Source organism: Argopecten irradians, chromosome 1, assembly GCF_041381155.1.
Source record: "Argopecten irradians isolate NY chromosome 1, Ai_NY, whole genome shotgun sequence".
Classification (NCBI taxonomy): Eukaryota; Metazoa; Mollusca; class Bivalvia; order Pectinida; family Pectinidae; genus Argopecten; species Argopecten irradians.
In genome coordinates this window covers 1374890-1397175 of record NC_091134.1, presented here as the reverse complement: position 1 = coordinate 1397175, position 22286 = coordinate 1374890, and the positions used below count along the sequence as shown (strand labels likewise).

Here is a 22286-nt window from a genome sequence, read left to right as displayed (position 1 = left end):
TGATGTTGTAAGGTGTAGAAACTGCATTTGCTAGGAAGTACACGTGGTATAAAGGTCATCTGGACGTGACCCCTTTTGGGATATTGTGAGATCCTCTATTGAACGGAGTGGTTATAAGGATCTGTGTTTTAATCAGATTGAGTTTGACTCGACGTTTTAAAAGTACTATCCACAACAATGCCATAATAACTAATAAGCCATTTACGTGTTTGTTTGAACGTATAAATTTTTGCATTCTGATATGGAGGTGGCTCCTGGTTAGTTATCATACTCTCGCGAATCCCGGCAGCGCGTACCTCCTGTTCTGACACCGCGTTGACACATTCAGCGCTAACATGCTGTTAGTTCTAGGATTGGGGCTCTTGAAATTAGCCACGTGATTTACAGCCCCGCGAATAGCACGACTGTAGTATGACGATTCGTACATTACGGTTAGTAGATTCCAAACAAGGTCATTCCTCTCGCCATGTCGATGTATGTAACGTGTATGTTTTGATCTTAGCTTATCTACAATGACAGACAGTTTTTTTTTCTCTCGTTGTGCTCTTTTGTCAGCTTACAGTGTACAGCACCTGTGACTCATCAATTGCTGTTCATTTAATGTCTACATACAAACTGTAAATCTCATTTCGGGAATTATTGGTCTAGCATTACGATAGAGCTCGTTCCCAGTAGAACACGGAAGACTTAGGACTATGCGAGTTTCCCATTCGTCTTCGTCTGATGAAATGACTTTTTGTGTCATTTACATTGGACAATACATACCCTGGTCACAGTCAAAGCAAACACTGAGAATGTTTATAACTCACCGTTAACTCATCTCATAAGTCTGTGACTGCAATAAACGTGTCACCTTCTAATACTGGTTGTACCGGTGTGGCACGAGACAGTTTTAAACACGACACATAGTTTGGGTATTATTAATTGAACAATTGTGTTTGATAAGTTATCCTAGCAACGTTTTCTTACTAATTAAGTTTGAGCATGTCACTCCTGTAACAAATATTGTTTTTTGTCATAAATTCATCTTTGAAAAATGTGACACGCTTATCTAACTATTTGATTTACTTAGTCTGGGAAATTAATCCAGAAGAACAAGACTGAAACTCTACAAATCTATAGTTCTTTCAAGAGCGCTATTTGGCAGTGAGTTCTGGTTCCTGTTGCGCTCAAACGATTCATGTCGCTTAGAGACTACCCACCATCTTTACGTGAAACATATGCAAAACTTCCAAATTCGTACTAGATCTGATATCGTTTTGGGTATGTTAAGTCTGTCATTGATCTCAACGTATGTTGCACAATGCAAATTACGCTTTTTTAGGTCATCAAACCCGAAGGGTCAGGATGACCTATTGTCATCATGTTTCGTCCGTCGTCGTCCGCCGTGCGCGGTGCGTAAACTTTTCACATTTTGAACTTCTTTTCGATTTCTACCGGATTTGGCTGGAACTTGAATGAAATGATCCTGACATGGTCCCGACAAAGAGTTGTTATTTTTTGTGTCGATCCTGAATCCAAGATGGCCGCCACAGCAGCAATCTTTAAAACAGGTTTTGAACTTCTTGTGTTCTACCGGTGCAATTTGGCTGAAATTTGCATGAAATTATTCTGACATGGTCCCGACAAATACGTTTATATCATATGTATTTCAGTATTTACAAGTCCAAAAGAGGGTATATACCCGATATATGGTATTTATTCCATAAATACGAACTACAGTCATACTTCTACCTATATACCAAATAAATTAATATGGAAGCATATTGTAAAACATGGTTTATTTGCAAAAGAAAATAAACAATGGGAACAGCTTCTGAGTCTAATTCTTTGTCACAAGCATCTCCAAATTTAGCTGAAAATTGTAAACGAGTCTCTAAGCTATGGATTATTCCACCTGACTGCGAACTACATTTTGCTAGTTGCAGCTTATTTGCCTAAGACGCTATCGCCCACTGTCTTTTAGACTGCAACAGTTCTGAAGTAATCTCACTCAGAGATAGTTTCTATACCAACGTAGTAAATGCTTACCCAGTTCATGTATATGTAACTTTAGACCAAGCTAAAAGAGATGTTCAAATTACTACCATACTAGGTTGTCCATCAGACGACATTGCTCTATCTCTTGGTGATGACAATATAACTCTTTTATACGTGAAGGCTGTTGTTTTGTTGTTGGTTTGTTGTTGTTTTTTTTTTTTTAGCTGACAAGGCCTCAGTTTCACATTTCAATACGATGTTTTTGTTTTAATCTGATATTATATGTAACTGTCTATTTTATTATATGCAATCGTAAAATATTTAACATAGCAGTCTCTTTTCAAACCTTGAGTCAATTTTCTTTTTTGTGAATGTGAACAAATGCTTATACATACATTGTATATATAGATCTATGTATTTGCCATTTTCTATTCATTTTTCTTGTATATTAACCTTTCGAATTTAATTTTTTCTTTATCTTGTTCATTATTATTGTTCAATTTATGTAACACTCCAATTTGGAGGAATAAAGAAATGAATTTAGCAATCCTTGGGTTTTTTGGGGTTTTTTTTTCATTGAATGAGCTAGTTTCCTTGTATTTTTAAAGATATGCAATTTACATAATGAATATATCATTTTTATAGATAAGAGTAATCCATATACTATTTCTAATACAAAAAAAATATAATTTTCTTTTTATTCAGGTTTTTCATCATTGCAATTTACAAATATCATAACTATCAACTTGTTTACTCTCACTCTTACATGTACAAGAAATTCACTTACCCATCTGATTCACACAATAGGTATTACAATAACAAGTAGGACCATATACCCATTTTTACAAACTCATGCATGCGTCACCACTATTTATACCAGATTTATATACACACAAATTCTATAAGTTATACAATTGACGCAGTCACTGCAAAACAGTAGTTTTATTCCATACGGAGTGGAAAGTATAGAAAAAGAGCACACACCCATGTTCCAATTTAAGAAAATAAAATAGAAAAAAGGCAGAGAGGTTATAAGAAGGGAAAGATAGTTGAAGACAAGATGGTAGCGACGAGAAACAAAAAATGGAAAATGAAGAACAGATATCTATACTTCGGCTTTTGTGGAGGGCTTTATAAAGAAATTGAATTATGAATAAATAAAGCTGGTAGCAAAGAAAAAATATGTGGTAAAAGAAAAAAATATAACTATAAAATGCACATTTTTAAAATACATGTATCACAAATTAATAAGTGAATCCCATTTTTTTCCATTCTTTATCAAATTTACTCTTATTATTTTCGTCCTTACCATAGGCAATATATTTTTGAATTATATACTTGATTTTTATTATGTTTACAAGAGCATTTATATTCAATGAATTGTGTAAACATCTTGTTCTGTAAATATACTGTTTGATGATTATGATTATTTCATTATCTAATCTGTTACTGGGAAGAATATTACGATGAAGAAGGCCACTGAAAAGGGGATTAAAAGGGCTTCCAATAGTGTATCAAGACTACATAATAATTTTTGCACTTCTTCACACTCCCATAAAATATGAGTTATTGATTCTGGTTCATAGTTACAAAATGTACATAGAGGGGAGACAACTAATCCAATTTGGGATAAAAATGAGTTAGTTGTAAGAATATGATGATTTACTCTATATTGGAACCACTGAAGCTTTGAATTAGTTGTTATACAAAAGGGCAATTGATGTATTTTACACCAGGTCACTTTGCCTATGTTGTCAAATGTAGCATTCCACTTTCTGGTGCCGGATGGTATCATATCAGATTTAACAAAAATATTGTAGAAAATTTTTAACCCTTATTATCCCTAAGAAAAATCTGTAAATTGAGATGTATGTAGGGATAAAAATGTCCTGTATGTGTAAATTGCATGATGCAATAAAAGTTTTGACCGATGCGACAAGACCTTGATACTGTAGAAAATTTGTGTTTACTCGATATATTCTAATACATTCCTCAAATGTGTAAAACAATAATTTGTCACTCTCCTTTATTATGTCATTTATAACAAAAAATGCTTTTCTGGTAATAATGTTTATAATAGACAGATTTCCCTCCTACCTTGATTTCACTATTATACCAAATAGGAGCTTTCAAAATGTTTTTCTCCAGAACATTCTCAAGGTATTTTGAATTTAATAAGTACCAAGATTTGAATACATCAATCCAGAATTCATTTTTAGATTTATACATATTTTATACATATCTTAATATATTCCGAGCTACAATGTGCAAGAAGATCTGCCATTTCTCATTACTCTGATAAATTCTTCTGATCAATGTAAGTTTAAGTGAGTTTATGAAAGCAACAAGATTGATCATCTTCAAACCACCATCAACATAATTTTGAGTAAGTATCTCCCTCTTTATTTCATCTGGCTTTCAAGCCCACAGGTAATCAAATAGAATTGAATTAAGTTTGTTTATGAATTTAGTATCTGGATTAGGCAATGAGATGAAAAGGTGATTAAATTGAGAAACGAGCAATGATTTGATAATGTTAATCTTTCCAATAGGTGTTAATGATCTTCTATTCCAAATTTTAATTAAAGATTTTAGTTTTGTAAGTTTTTTTGTCAACGTTCAATTTTGGTATTTCGTGAAGATTTACACTAAATTCGATTCCCAACAACGTAAATTTGTCTTACCCCATTGTAAATTAAGCTCTGGTAAATAACTATCTTCACTATACTTTTTGCTACCGATCCAAATGACCTGAGTTTTATCAATGTTCATTTTCAAACCTGAAATATCTGCAAAATTACCGATTCCCTAAGTGACTGCTCAGAACCATCAAGTATCAGTGATGTGTCATCCGCATATTGCGATAATAAAATGGGGCAGTTTTCAATATTGATACCTATTATATTTCTATTACTTCTTATTTTTATAGCCAAGACTTCTGCACAAAGAATAAACAGATATGGTGCAATAGGGTCCCCCTGCCGGTAGCCCCTCCTGATATCGAAAAAAGATGAAATATCCCCCCTCCCCTTATTTATAGCTGAATGAACATTATTATGGAAAGTTTTGAACCAGTTTACAATACTATTACCAAAACCAAAGAAATGCAGAACCTTTTCAATAAATAGCCAGGACACTGAGTCAAATGCCTTTTCAAAGTCAATCATCAGGAGCATGCCGGGTATATTGTTTTCCTCTGTATAGTGGATAATGTCATATATAAGTCTAGTATTAACCCCTATATAGCGACCCGATAGAAATCCAGTTTGGTCATCATTTATTAATTTATGAAGAACGGTTTTTATCCTATTAGCTATAGTTCCTGATGCAATTTTGTAAGAAATATTTAATAACGAGATGGGTCTCCAGTTTTTAATGAAATGCCTAGGTTTATCTGGTTTAGGAATACATGTTATTATACCCTGTCTCTGTGTTATTGAAAGTTGTCCTATATTGTAACCAAAATTAATAGATCTTACTATAAACTCTCCCAATTTTCCCCAAAAAACATTTTAAAAAACTCTGTAGTAAATCCATCCGACCCGGGGCTTTTATTGTTTTTCATTAGCTTTAGAGTTTTTCCTGCCTCTTCATAGGTAATTTCTCCTTCTAAACAATAAGACTCTTCCTAATATAGTTTTGGAATATCATTATTATTAAGATATCCAGACAAATTCAAATGCTGTATATTGTTGTCAGTAGAAATACACAAAAAAATGGCCTTTCAGCAATCTGATTAAAATACAGATCCTTATTATCACTACGTTTGATGAGAGGATCTTTTGGCACAGGGGACCAACTCAATGAAAATGGATGTTGTCATACAATTTTGTATTTGGTGGATGGACTAATGAATATATATAACAGTCATGTGATTTTTTTTCAGAAAATACGAGATTTGAAAAATTATTTTAAAAATCGGGATATTTACTAGTCTCCAAAACAGCAAGGATTTATAAGTCATATACAATGTAGATTGGTCTATATACGTCCTTGAAAACAGTACAGTATGTAACTACATCCTGATATTTAAATATATTTTTTTTCTGAAAAATAAAAATAAAATGACTGTTATATATTTTCATCAGTCCATCCACCAAGTACAATAAAAGAAAGTGTATGACCACATCCATTTTCATTGAGTTGGCCCCTTGTGATCTATGGAAATGATCTTGACTGGGGACGAAATATTTTCGTGTATATAGTCATCTCGCCCAAAGAGCATCACAAAGCTAAATGTATATGTATACTGGGACGAAATGGAGTTATCAATTGACATAGTGCGCAATGTGTAGAAAATGCACTTGATCTGATGTACACGTGGTAAAAATAATCCTGATTGCTACCGTATATAAGATGTCTTTGAATTTTATTCTATTTTCAACTTTCAACACTTGGAGATTTTAAATTTTGTTACGTTCTAAGCGGCCGCAGATATTTTGGTTGATGTAAGCGGCATTATTGTTGCATTGTCATTAGGATGGCTCTGGCAAAATGATGCGATGTTTGCGAAAACAGACGTTGACCATTTGTTTTGGAGGAACTGGATTTATCCTTCTTTATTGGTATTTTAGTAAGTGTCTCGAAAAGGAAGATAAAAGCAACGTTAGATTAGCCAGTTGTATGTTGATGTCATGCACCACTGGTTGAGCCATAACTAGCATAAGTCAGACCTACCTGTTACCTTTTCGCATACACCATAGACTACTGTAGGCTACGTTATCCGTACGTAGTGTAAAGGACATTCTCGAGTAATCATAAATGAACTACGCATGTATTGTACCCCGTATATGCACATATATACAGATGATAACAACTTTACGACATACATCAGGTTGGGCACAACCCTGCACATGAGTAACAGTTACCCATGGGCCATTTGAGTAACAGTGTAACAGGAGAGGAGAAAATGTAGCGGCCAGACCGGGATTCGAACCCGGGACCCTCAGAATACTAGCCGAGTGCTCTACCGACTGAGCTACCTGGTCACCGATGATCAACCCCAGTCCAATCCCGCTACACTCCTCCCTCCTTTCTCGAAGTCTTCGCCCTCGAAGACACACGAGACCCTTCCAAACACCACCACCGTGGGTTATCTAGTTGGGCGCCAATTCTGTAATAGGAGAGGAGAAAATGCAGCGGCCAGACCGGGATTCGAACCCGGGACCCTCAGAATACTAGCCGAGTGCTCTACCGACTGAGCTACCTGGTCACCGATGATCAACCCCAGTCCAATCCCGCTACAACAGTTACCTGTTTGAGTAATCAATAAGTTACCTAAATGAAGAATTTTGTGCAAGAAAAATGCATGAAGCTGTTTTAAACTTTTTTTTTATCAAAAAAGGGCATAATAAATTTGACATGACACCATTACTAACATAACTTAGTACATTATCAATCAAAATGTGACAAACTTCACTGTCTCAATTTTGGTAAAAGTCACAAACTAAACCACCTCCATTGCTTACTATGGTGCTAAAAATAGAACACAGGTAACATTCATTCAACCATGGCATTTGCACTGAATCTCCCTGATGGCTATATACACTGTAGTCAATTGAGAGCACCTAAATTGTCATCTTACAACAAAGTTAGACAACAGAATTTGATATTTCACCCACAGAAACATAGAGTCTTAGATCAGTTGTAGGACATTCTAAAAATTATGACGCCCTTTTTTGATAATGATTTTTAAAACAACATTATGTGTTTTCTTTTCACAGAATTACTCATTTGGGTAATTAAATTACTACAAACAGGTAACTGTTACTCAAATGGGTAACTATTACCCATGTGCAGGGTTGTGCCCAACCTGTACATATCATACTCTATCCTCTACAGCATGGCTTCCGCCAAAAACGCTCATGTGAATCCCAACTTTTAGAATTTGTTGATGATGTTTCCAAAAATGTAGATTTTGTTAAACAAACTGATGTACTGATCATGAATTTCAGTAAAGCCTTTGATAAGGTAAGTCACCATCTCCTGGTCCATAAGCTATATCAGTATGGTATCCAAGTTAAGACCAATACATGGATCAAAAACTTCCTTATTGGCAGATCACAAACTGTTGTACATGTACTAGATGGTGAAATGAATCATCTGACACTGTACCTGTTAATTCTGGTGTACCTCAAGGGTCAGTTCTAGGACCCAGCTTATTTTTATTCTATATAAATGATATTGCTGACGGTATCTCCTCCTCTGTCAGGCTTTTCACAGACGATAAGATAATGTACTATTTAGCAGTTACATCCACTTGTGATGCCATCGCTCCGCAAAAAGACCTAGACATTCTCGCCAGTTGGGAAAGCATATAGGCCTACATACCTTTATCATCATCATGTGCAGAAATTGATGAAGTGTATGTCTTTTGTTTCACAGATACATGCATACATGACGTACAAATGTACCTGTGTATGCTACCAGGTACACTTAAATTATAACAATTATTATTAGTTACTTCTTCTAAATGTTTTAGATGTGTGGCTAAAAACTAAAGTGATCCACATTTTAATTTGTAGTACCAGTGCTTACATGTATATGTGTATAATATCAACAATACATAGAAATTGATGAAGTTAATTATTACATCAATCTGAATACAATAATATATCTGTGTTTTTTGTAAAATATTAGAATATCGAGAATGTCAACAATTTCGACATCAAAGGACGTTGCGCCTCCACTCCAAGAGTGAATATATCTGTATATAGCCTGACAAAAGCCATAAACAGATGATTTTACTTAGATTGATTATTACACACGTACACCATGGATGTAGATAAATCTCCAATAAGTTTATTTGCCTTATGAATTGTGCATTATATACACACCAATATCATGTGAAGAATGTTCCTTTGTTTTCAGATGTCTACCTGAATGACCTACCACAGACCCCTAAGACTCGTCTGACACCTCACCTGTTTCAAACCGACAGAGGAATAATCCCTCCATCCACGCTTGAAGATGTTACTGGAGTACACTATCGGCCTGACCCCAGGGACAGAGGAACACAGTTTACTGACAGGCCTACAGCAGGGAAAACACTGCCTAGGTCACAGAGGAATTTTATAGCTGTGGAGGGGAGAGTAAAGGAGTACTGTAACCCTCCTTCTGAGGACTTGTGGAGGAGTGAGGAAGGTAAAATGATAGAGAATTAAGCCTGGGGACTCGAAACTCTTACGCCCTGTCACTGTGTGGATGGGAAATGTAATGATATAAAGCGTTTATTTTCATTTCCATGTCAATCTGACTTATTCTGTCCCTTGCTGATTTCATATGAAGGGGGCATTTATATCTTACTATGGAACAGGTCTAAATAAATGAGTACTGTTATGGCTTCCATTACTGCATTTAATATATTTTGGAGGCATATCATAATTAATTTTTGATGTAGTGCGGGTACATGTACCTGTATAACATTTCAATTAGAACATGTTAAAAATTATTCAGAGAATATATTGGTAATGATTCTAAGATTTATAAGATATGTTAGTTGTAAGGGAAGTAACTCTAACATTTTTAACACATATCATACACAAAACAATGAGTTTTATATATGGGAAATAAATAAATATTAAAGACAAGTTTGTTGGTTGTCCAATATGGTAATCATCAGAAACAATCATGAACCATCATTCAAACAACAGTTCACCATTCTCAGAGATATGAAAACAATATTACCAGAAACACAACAATTTTTCCTGAAATTCATGTGAAAAGCTGTAAAGGGAAATAACTCTAACAATAATTATACACAAGTGAATGATTTTACAAGTGAATATGTTATCAAAAGAATTATTAAGTGACTTGGGTTTTTTTTCTTTGTTTTTACAGGAAATGTTGGAGAAGAGTTCCAGTTAAGATCTGTTCACATTATTATTCGTCATGGCGACCGTTCACCAATACATAGTATCATCAATCACCCAAACTCAAAGTTATCATGCAAGTTTGACTCGGGATTCTTGGAGAAGAACCAAAAGCTCACTAGCTATCTGAATAATTTACAGAAAACAGAAACCAATTTTCATCCACAAAGTGATTTCAGAAATTGGGAGTTATACCCGAATAAAAATATCTGTGATGGAGCTCAACTTACACCTATTGGGGCACATCAACACTTGAACATTGGAGAATTTCTCCAAGAAAAGTATTTCACAAAACTATTCAAGGACAGTTTTTCATATGAAGATATACACATTAGAAGTACAGAATACTCAAGAACATTCCAAAGTGCTATTGCCTTTTTATATGGTTTTCTTCCCGATTTTGATTTACAGAAAATTCAAGTACATCTTTCCCCAGATTTATTATTTTGTTCACCCGAGATTACAGGACTTACATGTAGATGTCCATTAGCTCAGATTTTTAAACTCCAATCCAACGGTATGGCAGGAAGTCACAATCGTAATGATACTGGACACAGGCTATTGGTGCGACAATTAGCTGATATTTACGATATTAAGCCGCACCAAGTGCCCTGGTTGGCCGCTGTCTTGGATATTGTGATGACTCAAGTTTGTCACCAGGTGGAATTACCATGCAACAGAAGAAATGCTGCATGTATCAACAAAAAGTTAATTGACAAAGTGTGGGAAACTGTTGATTTAGACGGCGTGAAATTCAAAACACAAAATGAACCATATTTAAAATTTGCTCATTTATCATTACATCCATTATTATCTGAAATATTTATTCGAATGAAGAATACTGTTCTTCTAAAAATCTCTCCAAAATTTTTCTTATATTCAGGGCATGATATATCATTAACACCATTACTTTCTATATTTGGATTTCATTCAGACGGGAAGTGGCCTCCATATGCCTCAAGGTTTGTGTTTGAACTTTATACAAAACGTGTAAATACCAATCCAGCACAGGGATTCTTTCGTGTTCTATATAATGGAAAGGATAGAACAAACGAACTGATGTTTTGTAGGAAACTTCACAGAGGTTTGTGTCACCTGCATCATTTAAAATATTTTCTAGATAATCATTTGAAATGGTATAATATTGTTGATTTTAATACTCAATGTCTGAATACAACTGAATAAATATATTTTTATATAACAAAGTCAAGTTTATATGTATTTGGTGTTGTATTACATCAAACTTCATCATAAGATGTAATAAGTAACTCTTGCTATTAAAATTTGTTCAATAGAGTAACTGGTAGAAATAAATAGCCATATTGATTAAACACAGGTTTGTAAACAATGAGGCATTTTCAATACGTGTAGCATGAATATTCATCTTCAGTATAATTCAATGTTAACGAAAGGGAAAAAAACAAAGGGCCACCTCACGCTCCTCTGCTAACTGGTAATCATGGTGCATACTTCAGACATAAGCTCTATGTATGACCCAGGTAAGGCCAAACAAAAGAATATTTCTGTTACCGGCAACCCGACCGACCCTACTAAATCAGTACCTACTCAAAAACTTTTTATCAGTTTTTTCCTCAAGCAAACAAATAACCTAAATTTCTTTGGTTTTTTACAAAATCCATGATTTTGGTACAAATTCTCTGAATCTAAGACACAAATAGTCTCCAGGGAATCAAATCCATGGTTTATATAAGGTTAAATGAAGTCTACTTCAGTTTTTCACTGCAAGACTGGGATGAAGAGGAAATTTTTTTTTTAAATGCATACCTAACCTACCCTTCATTTTTAAAGGGTGTTACCAGAAACAAGAATATTTTTTATTTGGCCTAATGCAATGTATAAGGTGTCCTGGCCTCTTGATTTCGTTGATATTAGCCTATTTAACTCCTGTGCACTTAATGAAGGTCAAGGTCATTCATTTAAACAAACATTGCAGCCCTTCATCTCAGCATGTCACAGGCCTAATAACTCTTGGTCTCTTGGACTCTTGAATTGATTGTTGAGAATAAGTCATTGAAAGATTTTAGCCTACTTGCAACTGACCCCGTGACCTTGAATGAAGGTCAAGGTCATTCATTTAAACAAACTTGGTAGCCCTTGATTATTAAAATGAATTCGAACAAACTTGGTAGCCCTTCATGCCAGTATTCTAATTGGCCAATAACAGGTCTGTTGGTCTCTTAGTTATTGTCAAGAAGTTGTTTACATATTTTAGCCTAATCAACCCCTGTGATATTGAATGAAGGTCAATGTCATTCATTTGAACAAATTTGGTAACATCTCCGCATGCTAACGTTACATAATCAATTTCAAACCTCTGGGTCACTTGGTTCTTTAGAACATGATTAAAGAGAATAGCTGACAACGAACGCACGCTGCGCAATGGCAGATGCAATCGTAAGAATTAGATTTCAAATGAAATTGAAATAATTACTTTTCCTAAACGTTTCATTCTTAATGGATGTTGTAAAAAATTAATGATCTATGGGAAGTGAATGGTCTTTTCCCTTTGTCTGACATCATGTAGATACTGTAACTAGCTATAGCCATTTAAGGGCACGGTGGGTATAGAAGGTGGACAACAACCGCTGACCAATGGTCAGTACTTGGTAACTGTCCTACTTGGATGGGATTTGAAATGAAAGCCAAGAGATGGTGGACTTATGGTAGTATGTTTGAACATTTTGACCAGGCCACATGAAGTAGTTTGCCAGTTACTGACTGAAGATCAGTATTCTTTCCCTAGGTACTCTTATCCAGCAGATTTGGCCAAATTCTAAGCCTCATAAAACCATGAAACATCAAGAATACAACAAAAGGAAACTTTTTAGGGCAATTTTTAAATATAGTTGATGACATAATTGGGTCATTTTTTAATACGACCACCGCTTACATTATCTGGCTTGAATCTGCTTACACCTGACATACATCTGTATACTTCAATGGATCAGGCTGTTAAAGGTACATCCGATAAAATGGAAATAAATACTGTGTACATGGAAATCTCTGTCATGCTGCTTATCTAGTTAATTATATAAAATACCTTAATTGTGTGCCAAAGCTGCATGTATCATATGCATATAAGCAATACGTTACTAGTACAAATCAAATAAAGGGATGCTTGTACTGTAGTTTAAAAGTTTAAAGAGTGACTTAACTTGTCAAAACGATCGTGATAACAATTGTAGCAAAGGTTCGGCTAATGTCAATAGTCTAATTCTAATCCAGTCTAGTCCTACCCACGCCGCAATCCAGTCCAAACCCACGCCGCAATGCCACCAGGCAGGCACAATCCTCCCCATGCCACTAGCCTGCGCCAATCCAGCCCGCATTACCAATTCAATCCCGTCTGTCACCAGCCTGGCCCATCCCAGCCTGCAATGCCACCAGTCTTATCCAATCCAGCCTTACATCCAATCAGCCAATGTCACCAGCCTTATCCAATCCAGCCATGCACCAGCTTATCCAATCCAGCCAATGCACCAGCCTTATCCAATCCAGCCAATGTCCCAGCCTTATCCAATCCAGCCAATGCCACCAGCCTTATCCAATCCAGCCAATGCCACCAGCCTTATCCAATCCAGCAAATGTCACCAGCCTTATCCAATCCAGCCATGTCACCAGCCTTATCCAATCCAGCCAATGTCACCAGCCTTATCCAATCCAGCCAATGCCACCAGCCTTATCCAATCCAGCCAATGTCACCAGCCTTATCCAATCCAGCCAATGTCACCAGCCTTATCCAATCCAGCCAATGCCACCAGTCTTATCCAATCCAGCCAATGCCACCAGCCTTATCCAATCCAGCCAATGCCACCAGTCTTATCCAATCCAGCCAATGCCACCAGCCTTATCCAATCCAGCCAATGCCACCAGTCTTATCCAATCCAGCCAATGTCACCAGCCTTATCCAATCCAGCCAATGCCACCAGCCTTATCCAATCCAGCCAATGCCACCAGTCTTATCCAATCCAGCCAATGCCACCAGCCTTATCCAATCCAGCCAATGCCACCAGCCTTATCCAATCCAGCAAATGTCACCAGCCTTATCCAATCCAGCAAATGTCACCAGCCATGCCGAATCCAGCCAATACATTCACCAAATGAATGTGATACTACTTGTCTAGGTAGAACCCATACCATATTAAATGTCTAGGTCAATTCAAGTGATGCTTTCAGCGTAGGCAATATCGGAGGATACCTGTAGTCATGGCCAAATCTAGATGATGCCACCAGGCTGATCCAAATCTATGTGATGCTACTTATCGAAGTAAAATCTACTTTTTTATTGAATCACGAACACACAGAACTGACGAAGAGGCGGATCAGACATGAACCCTAAGGTGCTTGCGTAAAACATGACTTTGAGGATATTTCTTAAAATAAAAGATTCCTTTTTGCATTATTTGAAGACATTTGTTTTTTTATTAATCTGAATCACTTTCCAACAATAATCCCGGGGGCGTGTTCCTGAAGTAACCTGGGAAGAATGTTTAGCCAAAGGTTGACTCTAGAACTGTACAGCTGTTGTCCCTGTGTGATGTTTAGATCAAGGTTGATGTAGTTCGTTCTGGTGACGTTATACGTTTCCCATCTCGGCACACCATCAGAGTTCGGATCACTGATATAAACAAAACTTTATAATTAGATCTAAAGCTACTGCAATATACTGTATGTAACAAAATATAATTTGATCTGGCATGCATTGTATGTTATTTCATAGGGTATACTCAGGTATCTCTGGTTTTACATTAAGTGGATTTTGCTTCTATAAATTACGCGAGGAAGATGATCTCTGTTGATAAGATTGCACAATTCTTAGCAATCCTCAGTTACTAGCATGTTAGTTATTGCATGATGCTGAAGTAATAAATGCATTATAAAATACAAAGATGAAACCTTACCCTGTTTTAGCAAAATTTGTCCAATATTTCATCATGGTTCTCGACAAATCCACATCAGCAGGTGTAACCGATATGTTATACATCGCTGGATAATCCTCAAGACCAAACAGGTAAGCCATTTCTGCGCCATGGGTAGATCCATTTGTCCAGATACTATACAAATTTTGGGGTATCGGATCAATATCACGACGATGAAATAAATACTGAAATGAATTTGTTAAATTATTATCATTCGAATGCTCCAAAAGAGTTTTCACCGCTGGAGCTATCAAAGTGGCGTCTGCATATGCATGCATAGCGTTTTGCTCCTGATGAGACGAATTCGAAGCTGCATAGAAAGAACACAAAATCTTGGACAGGGCTGGTCTATTCTTCTCACGAAAGATAAACTTTGTAAAGTCGGGTAAGAAATAGTCACACAATGTAACCAAATTCATGCGATTAAAACCAGTAGTAAACCCTCCATCGAAATAGGATAATATGCCAATAGATATTGAGCCTTCTGAATCCACATTCCCAGTTATAAAATCAAGAGACTGAAAGAAACGATAATTATCAGAACTTTTGTTCATTAGTATGTTATGAGGGTCCGAAGGGAGAAAGTCTTTGTCAACCACAGGACCAGATGGCAGCTCGAAGCGAGTATTGAAAAGTAGTTGTGAAACAAGATATTGATGACCTTCAACTATATCTGTTGCCGACCTATTTCTCATACAGACTAGATAAGATTCACTGCTATTACAGTCACCGAGTCCAATGAGTGCATCAGATGTAGGAATGGCAGCATGCCATATCGTAAATGGACCCTCTGAACTTCCACTCTCAGATATGACGCGATGAAACAACCCTTTGCTTTCTGGAAGGATTGCATGCAGCGAAACAGAAAACCCGCCCGCAGATTGCCCAAATAATGTGACAGAGCTAGGATTTCCACTAAATGATGCGATATTTGACTTGACCCATTGTAAAGCAAGTCGTTGATCCCACAGACCGTAGTTTCCGTGGATACCATGTTCAGGAGATGCAAGGAACCCGAAAGCTCCCAGCCTGTAGTTGATCGTTACAACAACCACATCCCCGGTGAGGGCGAGGTAGGACCCATCATACATGGATCCCTGGCCGACATAGAAACTCCCTCCATGTATCCATACCATCACAGATCGACTAGCGTCCAAGGAAATATTCCTGGGCACATATATATTTAAAGTTAAGCAATCCTCCGACAAGGCTAGATCTGGTTTGAATTTGTCATATATATAGTTCTCATAAGGCGGTTGCATACACGACGGCCCAAATCTGGTCCCATTTAGTACCCCGGACCATGAGCCATGCGGCACAGGTTTGGCGAATCTAAGGTCGCCAGTGGGAGGTTTGGCGTACGGGATTTTCCTAAACTGGTACACTGTTTCATTTCTGACGATTTTTACTATACCTTCTATTTGTCCGAGAAGAGTATTGACTCTTGTGGTCTGTTGACAGGATATGGTGGACAGTAGGAAGATGGACACCACTGAGATGAGCTGAGCATATTGAAAGGATATTCTGAAATACAACAGACTAAAATGAGTACCTATATAAAGCATATACTGTAAAGCAAAATTCTGTCGCGTGCGATTCATATTAGCAAACAACATAATCAATAAAGATAGTTGGTTTACAGTATAACGGCACATATGATTATAACTGTGGAAAGAACCTTTACAGCTACCAATATACATAACATGAACCAATTTAAGTACTTTGACAGAGAACCTGTAAAATTTCATATAAATTTTTCATAAAATTTCGTAAAACGATATCAAATTCTCAAAAGTATGCAGGTCCTTTGAGTAAAGGAACTCCGATATTAAAGGAGCACTATAATTTCTCGGTGGCCATATATTGCATGTAATACACTAGGAAGGATTCAACATGTCTATTTCATCTATCTATACATTGATGATGTCGAACCTATGATTCCGGAAGACAAAGCGTCCTTCCCCTTACGAACGACATCTGCAATACGAACCTAGGTCCAGCCGGATAAGGTTTCATAGATAATCGGATGGTTACAATGAATTGTACCTGCTGCCCCTATTGCATGATCGTAAAAAGCGACTAAATTTAGGATCTTATCTTTTCTTTCTTCCTAAATTACTTTAATTCTTCCTAATGTCTCCCTTGACATCACCTCACTTTTGGCCTTTGGTTGAGAGCTCGCCCCTGTGAGAAAGGCTCTGGGATTTGTCCCCTGGCCGAGACACACCAAAGTCTATAAAAGTGGTAGTTTCTGCTCCTGCTTAGCGCTCAGCATAACGGGAGTGGGACGACTGGTTCGCCCGTTGTCAGTATAATGTGACCGGGTGGGGTGTGTTGCTTGGTGTCTTTGGCGGCATGCTTCAGTGTTATAGCACTATAAAAAGGGCAATAGTTCCACTATACAAGAAGACACAACATGAATATACCGCAGTCCCCCAAAAACGCACCTCCCACAACATACACGCAACACATCGCATACATGGGAGGCCGTCCTTACATGACCATAGCTGTTAATAGGACGTTAATAAATCAAACAAACAAACAAACAAAAGGTTACAGTGATATATATTGACATACCAGGAAGCACCAAAACGCTTAACATCAACAGACTATTTCCCTACTACATTAAAGTGTTTGACCGCTGGCGATTGTTTATGATGATGTTTTAGTAATTCAATAAAGGAATTCAAACAGCCATATCAAATAACACTTGAATGAGGGTGTCTTATCTTTACAACCTGAATTGCTGTCAACAAAGAGAAACACATACACATATAACAATGCAAAAGTATCTTAAACTCGCGTTATATCACTTTAACACTTGAACACTGATCACCAGTTAGACACCTGCCTTTAACTTGATCACATGTTCATTTACTGATCGCCAGTTGAACACCTGATTGCCAGTTAAACACCTGATCACCAGTTAAACATTTGATCGCCAGTTGAACACCTGATTGCCAGTTAGACACCGGATCGCCAGTTGAACACCTGATCGCTAGTTAAACACCTGATCGCCAGTTAAACACTGATTGCCAGTTAACACCTGATCGCCAGTTAAACACCTGATTGCCAGTTAGACACCTGATCGCCAGTTGAACACCTGATTGCCAGTTAAACACCTGATCGCCAGTTAGACACCTGATCGCCAGTTGAACACCTGATCGCTAGTTAAACACCTGATCGCCAGTTAAAACCTGAACGCTAGTTAAACACCGGATCGCAAGTTAAACACCTGATCACCAGTTAAACATTTGATCGCCAGTTGAACACCTGATTGCCAGTTAAACACCTGATCGCCTGTTAGACACCTGATCGCTAGTTAAACACCTGAACGCTAGTTAACACCTGAACGCAAGTTAACACCTGATTGCTAGTTAAACACCTGAACCCTAGTTAAACACCTGATTGCAAGTTAGACACCTGATCGCTAGTTAAACACCTGATCGCCAGTTAAACACCTGAACGCTAGTTAACACCTGAACGCAAGTTAAACACCTGATCGCTAGTTAAACACCTGAACGCTAGTTAAACACCTGATTACCAAGTTAGACACCTGATCGCTAGTTAAACACCTGATCGCCAGTTAAGCACCTGAACGCAAGTTAACACCTGATCGTCAGTTAAACACCAGATCGCTAGTTAGACAACTGATAGCTAGTTAAACACCTGATCGCCAATTAAATACCTGATCGCAGTTAGACAACCGATCGCAAGTTAAACACCTGATCGCCAGTTAAACACCGAATCGCCAGGTTGAACACATGGTCGCCAGTTAGACACCTGATCGTCAGTTAGACACCTGATCGCTAGTTAGACACCTGAAATATAGTTTAAACACCTGATCGCCAGTTGAACACATGGTCGCCAGTTAGACACCTGATCGCCAGTTAGACACCTGATCGCCAGTTAAACACCTGATCGCCAGTTAGACACCTGATCGTCAGTTAGACATCTGATCGCCAGTTAAACACCTGATCGCTAGTTAGACACCCGATCGCAAGTTAAACACCTGATCGCCAGTTAAACACAGGATCGCCAGTTAAACACCAGATCGCTAGTGAGACACCCTGATCGATCGCCAGTTAATACCTGATTGCGAGTTAATCGCACACCTGATCGCCAGTTAAACACCTGAATCGCCAGTTAAACACCTGATCGCCAGTTAAACACCTGATCGCCAGTTAGACACCTGATCGCCAGTTAGACACCTGATCGCCAGTTAGACACCTGATCGCCAGTTAGACACCTGATCGTCAGTTAGACACCTGATCGCCAGTTAGACACCTGATCGCCAGTAAGACACCTGCGGAGGACAATTAGGATATATTGATAACTGTTAATCATACCAAAACACCAGACGTCTAACTTGTCCGTTTAAAAAATTAAAACCCCAAAAGCATTCGTCTCATCACTCTTAGTGCTAAATGTTACAATAAAACAATGAATCTAAACAAATACATACATCCTCATGCTTCGTGTGTTTACCAGTCTGTTCAGCGCCACCTAGAGACAAATATTATTAGTATTATACTTTCTGTTATCTGAGTATGATTGTGTGGTTTTCCTCTTTGTTGTAATAGACTTTGTGAACCGGATCTGATAAGACAGTATCTGTCCTAGTTTTAGATAAATGTATTACACGCTAACTGACGATCGGTGTTTTTTTCTTTGTTTTAATTTTTGCGTGTTTCGATTTTTTTCGCGAGGTATTCTTGTAATAAGTAACATTAATTGTTCCGTAGCTATGAGATAAGTTTTAACAAATACAAATTAACAACTTTCCACAACTGAGCACCTTCACAATCTAAGAACTAAAATAGTCTTACTTGCGAGTATTCTATACCCAACTCGAAGAGGATATGTACTTGGGATTCATCATACTCTGTTATTAATTTTTGCGCGGAATTAAATGCCCTTGGTCTGGAGGTGGGCGTTCGCCCTTGAGAAGAAGGCTATGCGTTCTGTCCTCTGGCCGAAATACACCAAAGTCTTAGGTGGTAGTTTCTGCTTCTGGTTAGCGCTCCGCAGGAAGGAAGTGGGACGACTAGTTTATTAGATTGTTCTGTGATGGGTAGGATGTGTTGTTCCGTATCTTCGTCGGCATGATTCACTGAAATGTCATTATAAAAATGGATAAAGGTTCGACTATTATAAGAAGACACAGCAAGAATATACCACAGCCTCTTAAACACTACATATATCCACACTGCAATGCATTGCGCTTTTTTAAATTTTGTTTAAAAAAAGATCATATGATAAATGCCTTGGTGTTATTCTCTGATATTATATCATTAACAAAACATGCTGTTCGATTATTTTTAGACTGCAAATGACCATCGTGGAGATCGCTGTTAAATGACCCTAACTGTTAATATAGGTCGGTGTAGGCTGCATTGTGTAAGGTCGGTGTAGGCTGCCTTGTGTGAGGCCGGTGTAGCTGCTTGTGTGAGGTCGGTGTAGGCTACCTTGTATGAGGTCGGGGTCTGCCTTGTGTGAGGTCGGTGTAGGCTGCCTTGTGTGAGTGGTGTAGACTGCCTTGTGTAAGGTCGGTGTAGGCTGCCTTGTGTGAGGTCGGTGTAGGCTGCCTTGTGTGAGGTCGGTGAGGCTGCCTTGTGTGAGGTCGGTGTAGGCTGCCTTGTGTGAGGTCGGTGTAGGCTACCTTGTGTGAGGTCGGTGTAGGCTGCCTTGTGTGAGGTCGGGGAGGCTGCCTTGTGTAAGGTCGGTGTAGGCTGCCTTGTGTGAGGCCGTTGTAGGCTACCTTGTGTGAGGTCGGGGAGGCTGCCTTGGGTGAGGTCGGTGTAGGCTGCCATGTGTGAGGTCGGTGTAGGTTGCCTGTGAGTGTGAGGCGCCTTGTGTAAGGTCTGGTACCTTTGTGGTCGGTGTAGCTCTTGTGTGAGGTCGGTGTAGGCTGCCTGCTTATGTGTGAGGTCGGTGTAGGCTGCCTTGTGTGAGTCTTGTGTGTGAGGTGTCGTGTAGGCTGCTTGTGTGAGGTCCTGTTGTGTGAGGTCGGTGGAGGCTGCCTGAGTGAGGTCGGTGAAGGCTGTAGGCGGTGTAGGCTTTGTGTGAGGTCGTGTAGGCTGCCTTGTTGAGGTCGGTGAGGCTGCCTTTGTGAGGTCGGGAGGCTGCCTTGTGTGAGGTCCGTGTAGGCTGCCTTGTGTGAGGTCGGTGTAGGCTGCCTTGTTGAGGTCGGTGAGGTCGGTGTAGGCTGCCTTGTGTGAGGTCGGTGAAGGCTGCCTTGTGAGGTCCTGCCTGTGTGAGGTCGGGAGGCTGCCTTGTGTGAGGTCGGTGTAGGCTGCCTTGTGTGAGGTCGGTGTAGGCTGCCTTGTGTGAGGTCGGTGTAGGCTGCCTTGTGTGAGGTCGGTGTAGGCTGCCTTGTGTGAGGTCGGTGTAGGCTGCCTTGTGTGAGGTCGGTGTAGGCTACCTTGTGTGAGGTCGGTGTAGGCTACCTTGTGTGAGGTCGGTGTAGGCTGCCTTGTGTGAGGTCGGTGTAGGCTGCCTTGTGTGAGGTCGGTGTAGGCTACCTTGTGTGAGGTCCGTGTAGGCTGCCTTGTGTGAGGTCGGTGTAGGCTACCTTTGATGTGAGGCCCGTGTAGGCTGCCTTGTGTGAGGTCGGTGTAGGCTGCTTGTGTGAGGCTTGTGTAGGCTGACCTTGTGTGAGGTCGGTGTAGGCTACTTGTTGAGGTCGTGTAGGCTTTGTGTGAGGTCGGTGTAGGCTGTCTTGTGTGAGGTCGGTGTAGGCTGCCTTGTGTGAGGTCGGTGTAGGCTACCTTGTGTGAGGTCGGTGTAGGCTGTTTTGTGTGAGGTCGGTGTAGGCTGCCTTGTGTGAGGTCGGTGTAGGCTACCTTGTGTGAGGTCGGTGTAGGCTGCCTTGTGTGAGGTCGGTGTAGGCTGCCTTGTGTGAGGTCGGTGTAGGCTACCTTGTGTGAGGTCGGTGTAGGCTGCCTTGGTGAGGTCTGTGTAGGCTACCTTGTGTGAGGTCGGTGTAGGCTGCCTTGTGTGAGGTCTGTGTAGGCTACCTTGTGTGAGGTCGGTGTAGGCTACGTTGTGAGAGGTCGGGGAGGCTGTGGTATGTTTGGGCTGTGTATCCCATGATAGGATTATTGTTACTTTATACAGCCAACAACACGATCCGGTCATTGTTTTCCCCAGACATTCCACATTCCAAATGTTAAATACATGCATTATTAAATAAACATATCTGCATTTTCTTATTTCAGACTTTCTGACGGGTCTACGTAACATTAGTACAGCGTTCAATATTTTCCAATCGTCTGAACGTCAATCATTGTTTCCTCATCTGATCTGCACGCAAAGCTTCGCTCAATCTTTATCGTGATTCAGTTTACTTCACCACAAGATAGGACTTATTCAGTGGTGATGTTTTTTATGACAAACCTCCCCTATACTACACATCGGGATGAAGTGAACCACACATTAAGATGAAAATGTATAATAGATATATCTATTATCATTGATACACAATTTACACACT

General features: G+C 38.9%; 4 protein-coding genes across 4 annotated transcripts; 2 read left to right on the top strand and 2 right to left on the bottom strand.

Moving 5' to 3' along the window:
• The first annotated feature begins 6394 nt into the window (after window positions 1–6394).
• LOC138314707 (2-phosphoxylose phosphatase 1-like) lies at window positions 6395–11064 on the top strand. Its single transcript, XM_069255194.1, has 3 exons — window positions 6395–6553; window positions 8851–9123; window positions 9820–11064. The coding sequence occupies exons 1-3, from the start codon at window positions 6475–6477 to the stop codon at window positions 11034–11036; spliced, it is 1569 nt and encodes a 522-aa protein (XP_069111295.1). The 5' UTR covers window positions 6395–6474; the 3' UTR covers window positions 11037–11064.
• A 1187-nt stretch (window positions 11065–12251) lies between these two features.
• On the top strand, window positions 12252–13976 carry LOC138308605 (amelogenin-like). The gene is made up of 2 exons (XM_069249652.1): window positions 12252–12266; window positions 13098–13976. Exons 1-2 carry the CDS (start codon window positions 12252–12254, stop codon window positions 13974–13976), a joined length of 894 nt encoding a protein of 297 aa, XP_069105753.1.
• Window positions 13977–14066: 90 nt separating this feature from the next.
• On the bottom strand, window positions 14067–19331 carry LOC138314700 (cocaine esterase-like). Its single transcript, XM_069255181.1, has 3 exons — window positions 19257–19331; window positions 14774–16315; window positions 14067–14490 (listed from the first exon to the last, which is right to left on the bottom strand). The coding sequence occupies exons 1-3, from the start codon at window positions 19262–19264 to the stop codon at window positions 14307–14309; spliced, it is 1734 nt and encodes a 577-aa protein (XP_069111282.1). The 5' UTR covers window positions 19265–19331; the 3' UTR covers window positions 14067–14306.
• Window positions 19332–20145: 814 nt separating this feature from the next.
• LOC138308594 (proteoglycan 4-like) lies at window positions 20146–21931 on the bottom strand. Its single transcript, XM_069249643.1, has 2 exons — window positions 21811–21931; window positions 20146–21707 (listed from the first exon to the last, which is right to left on the bottom strand). Exons 1-2 carry the CDS (start codon window positions 21929–21931, stop codon window positions 20146–20148), a joined length of 1683 nt encoding a protein of 560 aa, XP_069105744.1.
• Between the last annotated feature and the right edge of the window lie 355 nt (window positions 21932–22286).